The 10518-nt window shown below is 43.4% G+C and overlaps 2 protein-coding genes across 2 annotated transcripts in view; both read right to left on the bottom strand.

The window, feature by feature from the left end:
- The window catches only part of LOC109510265 (CMP-N-acetylneuraminate-beta-galactosamide-alpha-2,3-sialyltransferase 2-like), a 10471-nt gene extending 2321 nt beyond the window's left edge, over positions 1-8150 (bottom strand). The window contains exons 1-4 of the mRNA XM_019860448.1: positions 8070-8150; positions 2824-3126; positions 2089-2179; positions 1781-2004 (exon numbers count right to left, since the gene is read on the bottom strand). Of these exons, the coding sequence (XP_019716007.1) occupies positions 1781-2004; positions 2089-2179; positions 2824-3019 (511 nt within the window). The 5' untranslated portion in view covers positions 3020-3126; positions 8070-8150. The remainder of the gene's footprint in view (positions 1-1780; positions 2005-2088; positions 2180-2823; positions 3127-8069) is intronic.
- Positions 8151-9868: 1718 nt separating this feature from the next.
- The window catches only part of LOC109510325 (protein SSUH2 homolog), a 5376-nt gene continuing 4726 nt past the window's right edge, over positions 9869-10518 (bottom strand). The window contains exon 12 of the mRNA XM_019860551.1: positions 9869-10193. Coding sequence (XP_019716110.1) covers positions 10053-10193 — 141 coding nt within the window. The 3' untranslated portion in view covers positions 9869-10052. The remainder of the gene's footprint in view (positions 10194-10518) is intronic.

The raw sequence follows: 10518 nt of genomic DNA, 5'->3' as shown, positions 1-10518 counted from the left end.
TGCGTGACTTCCCTCCCTGTAGCGTATGGTCGTTACCCGAACGCTGAAGACTCTGGGGAGGCAAAAAAAAAAAAAACAGCCCGTCGTTCCACGCGGGTTATTTTCCACAATTGCGATCGTGTCACTTACGAGTCGAGTTCGTTGCGCGACCGTGCTCGAAACTCAAATCAATCGTATCGTAAATCGGTTGCCATTCAAATGCGTGGAAATGACATTAAATCGTACCGGCAAAATAGCACATCACAGTATTGTACGAAATAAAAACGTAATATGATTGAATGCAAAGAATTCACGTCAACTTTCCCTCGATTTTTTTTCGACAGCCAAACCTGTGTGGATTTTTTCGGCCAATGGCGCTTCTAATATCTGGCAGAAACTACGCGGGAAATTATTTTGAAAAGTACATATTGAATGAAAATACTTTTGGAACATTTGACAATTCTTTGACCTTTGGCATTTGTTTAATTTGATCACAGACTGAAAACATGGGAGCGGGGGAGGGGATTTTTTTTTTGTTTTTTTTGTTTGAATGTCAGTACGCTTGCCTTCGACCTGTTGTCATGTGTTCATTTTTTTTTCCAGTGATTTGGTGCTTTAATCACTCAATGGTTTGGACCCAAAAACCAAAAACGGGTATTTTTTAAATTTTGTTTATCTTTTTGGTGTTTTTTTTTTTTTTTTTTATTTGTTTCCAATTTTATTCGATGTTGTGTTTAGATTTGTCTTTTTTTTTGCTGTTGTATTTAGTCATTTGGTGTCGTGTTTTGCACTTCAGAGCCACCGTATATGGATTTGATTTTATTTTTTTAAATAAAAGAGAAAAACAAAAAAAGTGAACCCATGGGTATCGAACCACGAGTATATGGGTGCCCACTGTATTGTAGTTCTATTTTTCATTCTCCAATTTTTTTTTGGGGGGGAGGGGGGTTTCAAAGTAAAATTGACTTTAATGTGAAAAGAAAAATTGAAGAAACTGGCGCTTGGAGTAGCGCCTGTGCTCCCATCAACTGCTGCCTCAAGGGGCCAATCTGGCTGCTTGGTGCACTGACGACACAGTGACTCAGCAAGATGAAATCACAGTCTGCACCCCCCCAACCCAACGCCACACCTTTTAATCTCCTAATGGCCTGTGTGTGTGTGTGTGTGTGTGTGTGTGTGTGTGTGTGTGTGTGTGTGTGTGTGTGTGCGTGCGTTAATGTCGAGCAGGAAATATGCTCAGACGTGCCGGTCCCGCCACCAGGCAGAACCCAGCAGAAACATAAACGGATGTTGCGGATGCTCCACAGACGCTGGCCCGCGCATGGCGCAGGCTCTTAAAAATTCGTTGTCATGACATCTTTCCACTCTCGTCGTCATCGGCGTGGCTGCCGGCCCTAATGGAAGCTGCCCGCTCTGCCCGCAAATAACTTCCCGGAAGGCGACCGGTCGGCAAAAGGATCTCAGGCCGTATCGGGCTTCTCAACTGGCCTCTCGTGTCAATCGTTTGTTGATGAAGGAAGTCGATTTGAGGGTGACGAAAAGAAGTGAAAAGCTATCAAGAGGATCTCAGGCCGTATCGGGCTTCTCAACTGGCCTTTCGTGTTGACGAAAACACGGTTTCTTGATGGAGGAAGTCGATTTGAGGGCGACGAAAAGAAGTGAAAAGCTATCAATTCTAAAAATATTTGACAGTGACAGCCCGATTCTACGTTTATCCCTTTTTTTCAACATTTTGAAGATTTGTCGGACCAAACCGATTATCATAAAATGCGTGTGACGTTTGTTGCTGACGTTTAGGAACGCGCGCACGTTAGGTTCGTTTCAACGATGTTTGCAAAAATTGTATGTACGGCATGCGTTTTGGATGTCCGGCGTGCAGTTCTCACAAGCCACCAGTTGAGCGCGTCCGGGTTCAAGCGGTCCTTGGCGTTGCGCAGGACGGGCCGCTGTCGGGGATCGTAGCGACGGCGGAACCAGTCGGATTCGCTCAGGTCAGACACGCACGACTCGGGACAACCGCAGGGCCTGAGAGGAGCGCGCCGGTGAGACCAACCCCAAAATATTAAGGGGGGAGTGAAGGGCACCCCCCCCTGCCCTTCACTGCGTTACCTCGCATCCTGCCCAGCGTCGCCTTGCGCCAGCTTGTCAAGCGGGGCGGTGCTGACAAGTTTTTGGGGGCCGCCGACGTCAGCAGGAAGCTCTGCAAACACAACATCCATCCTCAAAACAGAAAGCAAACCTCGTCTTGAACTCCCCACCCCAGGCTCAAATCCGAACTCAATAGCATCACCCCGATATGAAACCCTGAGACTTTATGAATGCCTAACCTTGGTTTAAAATCCGAAAGTTTAAAGTCCAGCCTTTGTTTCAAATACTAAATAGGCGCTTGAAGTCTTCTTCTCAAAACAAGCCTAATGTGAAACCCTAACTCAAGTTTGAAACCCGATCTCTTGTTTGCGACCCGATTTTGTAATCCTTTGGCTGGTTTGAAGCCCTAATTTAAAACCCTAACACTGTCTTGATGTCCTAGTTTGAAACCCGAAGCTTGACTTGAAAGCCTCACCCTTGCTTCACATCGTGACGTGACTTGACAGCATCATTTGAAACATGAAGCCTTGTTTAAAAAGCTAATCAGGCTTCAAACACGAACATAAACCACTAAGACCGTGTTTAAAACCCTAACTAGGGGTTCAAAGCAAAACTTTAAACCCCGTGACCCCGACTTGAAAACATATTGAAACCTTTTACGCTGGCCTGGAACCCGAAGCGGGTCTCTCAAGCCTGCTTTCAAACATTAAAATCTCAACGCGCGGCGAGTCCCGCTCAACAGTGAGCATCTCTCACCCGTCTCCTGGCTGACGTTGTCTCGGGTGGGCGTGGCCACGGACAGCGACAGGAAGTGCTTCCTCTGGATGCTCTGGCTGGCTAGCATGAGGAGGACGAGGGCGGCGATGCCCAGCGCCACGCACGCCTTCCTCTTCGACAACATGGCCGGAGGCGCGAGGGGGCGTGGCCCCGTTAGCATTCCCGCCAACCTCATCTGCACCTCCGGCGGGCTTCCGCAAGCTCCGCTTGCTTCGCCTTCATCTCCACGGGGGCCCCGACGAGGGCGTTCACTTCCTGTACGGTACACGCTAGGCTGCGTTCCTGTTGCGGCGCGCGGGGGAAGAAGAGAAAAAAAAATAAATACATCAGTGTAAGGCGGTGTTCCAAATCCCTCTCTATGCTGACAAGTTTGGAATGTGTGGTGAGCATACTGTAAGTCCTCAGAGCATGAATCATGTCAAGTACTGTTGCAAAACTAGTTTTCAAGGCACTGATGGAAGAACTACAGTCCACTAGAGTTCTATTGGGAAAGATTAGGGACTCGGCCAGCCCGCAAATCAGCGTAGGAAATAACTGCCGCCAATTGAAATGCATTTCCCCCCTAAAAATATTGAAGAAAAAAAATCTGATAGCACACATATTATTCATCGATTAAACAATAATGGACCCAAGACAGAGCCCTGGAGCCCTCTAAATGTGACAAGTAGTACAGTCGACCGCTGCATATTTGCGGTTCCGCATTCATGGATTTAAATATTGTTGTTTTTTTTTTTTGTTTTTATCCCCATCAACCTTTTTCAATATTTTAAAAATATGTTTTTTTATTTTTCTCTCCCCCAAATCCTCCCCATTTTGGGTGGAAAACATCAAATGAATGTTTTTCAGCATTTCATTTTTCTCTTCGCCCGCTATATTTCAATGCAAATTTTGGCAACTTGCGGGCCGGCCCGTCGCCCACACGGTCCACGATATAGAAATCCCTCGATCGTGATCAGGTAGTAGGGAACGAGCGAGCGTTGCATTCCGAGCGCAGCCGAAAGGCAAGAGCACAACTGAAAGTCTGTTTTAATCGTTGCCAGGTGGGCCTCCTTGTGAACTCAAAAAGAAGAAAAAAAAAGAAGTTAAGCTCATGGATTAGCAAAGTGCATTAGCACACGGCTCCGCTGTACAAACTCGTACAAAAGGTTAAAACAGCGAGGGGACAAAGTAAGGTCAGGTTGGAGCGTAAACGAACAGAAGAAACCTACACACAAAAAATCTCCGGAACACAAACGAGCTCCTAGAAAACTTTACTGACTTGGAATTTCGTGATAAACCTCGGCTGCAACGTTCAAACCCAAAAGGGCCAAAATGGCTGACTTTCAGTGTCTTTTTTTGGGCATGAGACTTTTTTTTTTTTTTTTTTGCTGGTCTACTCACGACAAACACGCCGACTCACTTGCATGTTTTTACATGAGCCTGCCTCCGAGGGATGACTTTTGAAAAAAAGATCAAACAATGACACAAATTCAAGAGTTCCCTGCAGACTTCCTGGGTTATCTTTGGGCATGACTCGAGACTTTTTTTTTTTTTTTGTGTGAGTCTACTCCCAATCGACATTCTGAACAAATTTCGCACGAACAAAAGAAACTGGCTCTGGGAGGTGATAAAGATGAAGAAACAAAATCAATTCAAGAGTGACCAAAATGGCTGCTTTGAACCACAATTTGTGTTTTTTTGAGCAAAGGCCTCTTCAGACTTTTTTGTACGGCGACATGACACACACGCCAACCAACGTTTACGCCGCCGAGTGAAAGTGGCTCCAAGAGCTGAATTTTTAAAATAACGAATGAAGTCATGAGCCAAATTCGATTCAACTTTTCCTTTCCAAAGTTGCTTTGAACCAAAATGGCAGACCGACCGACCGCCTGTGGAATTCCGGGCACGACTTCTTGAGACTTTTTGGTCGGTCTACTCACAATAGGCACTCCTCCCAAATATCACTTTATTGAATTTTTTTTTAAAATAATAATAAAAAAAAAAAAAAAAGATGAAGAAAAAAAAAAAATAAAAAAACTTCCAGCGTTTCGGTGCCGAAATGGCTGCCTTGACCCAACCGGGACAGACTTGCTGTGTGTCTTTGGGCAGAGGTCCTTGAGACTTTTTGGATGGGTCTACTCATAATAGACGCATGCGCCTTACCAAAAAAAAAACAAAAAAAAAAAGCACATTGCCAAGTGAAAACTGGCTTTGGGGCCGAATTTTCAAAACAACTGCAGGAAGTGCCAGCATATCTGGCTGACGATAGCGCAGTTTCAGGACATTTTGTCTTCACGGCCGCCCGTTTCCTGGACTGAGAGACTGAATGGGGTCACGCTATCTCTCTGTTATTTTGGGGGGGTTGCCAGAGGGCGTGGGAGGGTGGGGTTTGGCTGATAAGGTCATTCCCATGCTGAGAGTAACGCGTGACGGAACTCCTTGCTCTCGCCGACATCTGGAATCTTGTGTGGACGCCACAATGGAAACAAGCAGCAGCCTCCCAATGGGGAAACTCGTCCAGTTTTTCACTCTCTCGTGAGCAAACTTCAGTGCATGGATCTGCTTTGATTATGACGCTATAAATACACGCTCACACTTTTTCCAGGTCAGCAGCGGTGGCAAGAAATGACATTCAGAAAAGTCAACCACGGTGATGATTTGGATTGAATCGGGTCTTGCCGTTTTGTCGGGCAGAACAAAGAAGGACCCTGCAGTGGCGCGCGGGACGACTTTTGCCACCTCTGCAGGTTGAAATAGCAAAGCGAGCAAAACCGGAGCCCGGCTTGCCTAACGATGACGTGACGACCATTTCGAAAGTTGCTTTTTTTTTTTTTAAACCACGCCCCCACTCACCCTTCCGCCAACTGCAATCATTTAGCTATATGAATAATAAATTCTAGGAGGGAAACGCTGCCAAGGTTTTACAATGCATCCAACAATCATTTGGCCAAAGTGGTCGGCTTAAATTGTGGCAATATTTCACAGTGTAACTAAGCTCATCTGATGACTCAACTTTAGTGGCACCAAAGGAGCAGGACAGAGGGAGAAAGGGGAGATTTTAGCATTTGCAGACTGCGTTAAGGGTCCCTTTCCAGAAGTCTTGTCGTGAACTGAAAAATATTGACGTTTCGGAGCATGAATGTGAAAACTTGAAAAAGGAGCATTTTGGTTTCGTCGCAAATGCGAAAAACGGTTCTGTGGGAGAACGGCAAACTTTTTTCATATGCGTCGAGTGTTCGGCACTATTTCCCCACGGTGACAATCTGAGGCTTGAACTCAAGCCGTATCAAAGATCAAGACTGAGGAAAGAGCGCAACTGAAAGGGATCGGCGTTGGCATGTTATCATCTGTCGGCTACCTTCAGGGTCCCGTTACACCAGACTAGTTTTTTTTTCCCACAGATCAACACATCCACAGTACAACAGTGAAAACGACAAGAGAGGAAAATGTGTAGACCTTGAAACGTAAACTGATTGAGTCTGTGTCATTTCTGGCTTTAATTAAAACAAATCAACAGGAAAGCGCAAACAAAGAGGAAAGCACACCTTCCGGTTTCAGTGAAGCACGACTGAGTGAAGACAAGACGCAAAGTTTTCGCTTCCAAAAACAGAATTAAAAGCGACACGCTCACACACTTTGCTTGCGAACGTGGTTCTACTTCGTAGCGTGGAGTCGCGATCCAGTCTACTGTACTCCCAGACACACACAACGGCCGTTTCCTGTCCACATGCTCTTCCCGACATCTCCTCCCTTTTTTTTTCTTGTAAAAGCTGCTTTTTTTTTTCCTCCTTTTTTTGAGGGGGGCGGAATTAACCTATCCACCCCCACCTTTTTTTTTTTTTTCCCCCTTGACGGAACACTGACCCTCAGGATGAAAGCTGCCATAAAAAGACCATACAGCGCACCTCTTAAATCTCCACCAAAAATAACAAAAGTTTTTTTTTCCCCCTAACAGCCGGCCTTTTTCCATGATAAAAACTTACACCATATAACCATCAAACAAACATGACTTATGACTGAGATGGAATCTTTATGAATTTTAATAGAATGGAGTTGAAATGCTCCACCTATCAGATAATTAAGAGGAAAACAAAAGAGCCCAGCTACGAATAGCCCCCCAAAAAATCTGACAACCCCCAACCCCAAAAGGCTTATTATTCCTAAAATAAGCGTTTTGTTGCAACAATGCACAAGTGAGTTTTTCAACAAATGAGAGAGGAAGTGACTATTTATTTAAAAGATGTTAATATTTAAAAGTGACATGTCTAAATGCCTGCCTGCAGTCCAAACCTGCCCCCCCACCCCCATTAAAAACACAATATGAAGGACAATGGACTGTTGAACAGCTGAAGATGTACATCAAGCAAGAATAACAATAATTCGACCTACAAATCTTCAACAATTAGTGTCCTCAGTTCCCTAACGTTTTTTGAATGTTGTTCAAAGAAAAAGGTGGTACAGCACAGCGCTAAATAGGATCCTGTCCCAGCTTCTTTGGAACCTGTTGCAGCCATACGACTGCACTTAATGATTATTTGATAAAAAGAATCCATTTTATCTGTTTGCACATGACATATCTTGTCGCTGAACTCTATTCAGTTACATTTCGGTTGAACGTGATTTGCAAAACATAACTGAAGCCCATTATTACAAATAAATAAATAAAATCACTGATAGACAACCAATACTCGTTTGCCCCAAAAAATTATTATTTAAAAAAAAAAAAAAAGAACGTTTTTTTGGGTTGAAATATTGACAACAAATCCGCGAATAGGTGAATATAACGGGTACCGAACCGCGAGCCTGGAGGGTTCTACTCGACTGGATGTAGCTCTACTTTGGCCACCTTTTAAGGGGTCGCTAGTGTCACGAGTGAAGCCAAGAGATGCCATCACACTTTTGGTCAACAACAAACAAGTAAAAAAAACAAACAAACAAACAAACAAACAAAAGACTTTTGCTCCATTCAACAACCGTCACCCTCGTTTCCTTTCTCCTTCCTTCGTACAGCAGGCAGCCTCGATTCTGACTAAGACTTTACTTGCCATGACACCATGACAACGAGCCAAAGTTGCCCAAAAGTTTGCAAGGGACCACCGGTCAAGTTTGTTCGACGCGACACTCCGCGACTTCAGCATACGGACGAAAACACACAATGGCGGTCCAAATAGACACCGAAGCACAAAACAAGAAGAAACCGACATGTAATCGTCGAAACGAGACACACAAACGAAGGAAAAACTCACGTGAAGCTTCTTGGCCGCCGGAGGTGTTTCTTCGTCTTCTTCACTGGTTGAGGATGAGGACGGAGGGGGAAGGGGGGCGGGCCTATATCGTAAACCAACGCGTCACGGTAATTGACGACGCCACGCCCACTGGGTTTACTGTAGTAGTTTCTTGCTTTGAATTTCATTTCTACACGTGTCACTTTCCTCTCTCGATTTGTTTGGTTTTTCTGAAATGACTGTTCGGCTTGTATTGCTTAGCAGGGTCTTTGTAGCTGCTACATTTTCCAAAATGTACCTCGTCTATTGTTGACTCCTCATTCCAAAGTGCATTCTACACACTTTGCTCCTGAAATATAGCTGGCAAGCTTTCGGATGCGTTCAGTTTTTCAGCAAATGTAGTAAAAAAAAAAAAAATTAAAGAAAAGCTAGCGAGATAAATAAATGAAATGGATAGGTACATAGTTACATACAGACGACACACACACACATATATAACAGTTAAAAATGTTAAACCATTGGTTATTCAAATAAATGTGAGAGCAGAGTCCAGTGAGAGTGAGTATTTATTTGTTTTTGACAGGGCACACTGATAACAAAGAGCCTTTCTACCTACATTTAACACTACAAGCCATCAAAACATCATCAGCACCAAGTTTTTCGTGATCAAATCATCCGTCAGGTTAGCGAGTGGCTGCTTGGACAAATTGTAAAAAAAAAAAGTTCATCACATCAAGCAGTCGTGTATATGTCACATGATAAACAAGAGACGCCTAAAATGCTGTATGCAGTTTATTTCTAGAAAGGCATGTAACGCATAGTGCCGCAGCACGTATTTACTAAAACAAACAAACAAACAAACAAACAAACAACTATTTGGCAAGGACTCATTCAGGTTGTGCTGGAGGCAGCCAGTTGGGAGCACTGGAGTTTTCTCAAGGACATTTCAATACCAACTTCTCACATATGCTAGATATTTAACGGACAATTTCATGACGCGCACATTCATTTTAGGAAAGTTATTTGCTCCGGTCGAGATTACACGACCAAGGAAAAAGATGGAAAACATCCACAAAGTCTTGCATGTCATTCAAAGCGATGGACCCACATTTGAGGTAATCGTGTCAAAAACGAGCATCAATGGCAATATTTGGACTGGTCAGCCCCATTTTTTTTTTAAAGGTCAATTTAGTGGTCACCTCTGGCAAATTTGTACTTTGATCATCTTTGCTTACTGGTTTTGCATTCAGCCTACGATGAACACGAAATATTGAACTAAAATTGATGACATTTCTACTTTTAGCAGTTGTTGCTAAAATCCGCCAAAAATGGCCTGAGACTGTCCAACAAAAAACATCCACATTTTATTCCGTTTTTTAAATCTGTTTAAACCAGTTTTTAATCTATTTTTTGTGTATTTTTTTCATAAATGTACTTTCATGTATTAATGTGTTTATATTATTTTTATACAATTATACTTATGTAATTATATTCAAGTAAACTACTATGCAAAATATGTTTATATCATATTTTTATCATTATATTAATGAGTTAAACAGAGAAAATCTTATTTGACAGCAGTGGCATTATTTAAATTTTCAAAAAGTAGCCAAAGCCCATCCAACGAAACATCTAGTCAGTTTGAATTTTTAAAAAAATGGTGTATAGTCTAACCAAAAAAAACTTTTCAAATGTAAAAACTGAAAATTTGATCAATTTTCTCTCTTAAAATTAGGCAACGGTGGTGTATAAATGAAGCCTGAGGCTGTCCAACAAAAAGTGTCCAGATATCGTCAGGTTTTTTTTTTTTACATGTTTTAAAATCCGCTTGAACATCCCAAAAGTCATTATTGTTGTTTCCTTTTTTAAATTGTACAGCAACAGTGTACAAATGTTTAAATCCAAAAATTTGGTACCCCCCCCCGAATTTGACGACTTTTTGACGGTTTTGTTTCGGGCGATCACCAGCAACAGAGGAAGTGGAAGAGGCGGGACTTCCTGTGCCTAGAGGATGACGCAACAGCACTTGGCCGGGTAGTTGGCGGCGCTGACTTGCTGCTCGTTGCCAAACACGTAGAACACGTGAGAGTCGCCCTTCCACTTGTAACTCACTTTGGTGATCGGGATCAACTCCACCGTCTGCCTCTGCACATACAAAACATATACATGCACACACATTACACACACACAAAATATGAAGAATTCACACACACACACACAATCAAAAAGCGCAGACGCTAAACATCCAGAGGAGCCACAAACACACACACACATACAAACAAACACACGTTCGCACACGCACATCACAAATGAGTGAGCGGCTTTGCATACAGACAGGAAAGAGGCGGAGGATGGCAACATGACTTGACTTCTTGTTTTTGAAGGCCAGCCAATTGTCCCAACTTCCTGTTTTTTTGCTCTACTTTGACTCGACAACGTCATCATCTCCGCCGTCTACGGGCCGGAGACG

This window comes from Hippocampus comes, unplaced genomic scaffold (assembly GCF_001891065.2).
Source record: "Hippocampus comes isolate QL1 unplaced genomic scaffold, H_comes_QL1_v1.1 scaffold106, whole genome shotgun sequence".
Classification (NCBI taxonomy): Eukaryota; Metazoa; Chordata; class Actinopteri; order Syngnathiformes; family Syngnathidae; genus Hippocampus; species Hippocampus comes.
Note: the sequence above shows the minus strand (reverse complement) of the source record. Positions and strands in the feature narration are given on the sequence as shown.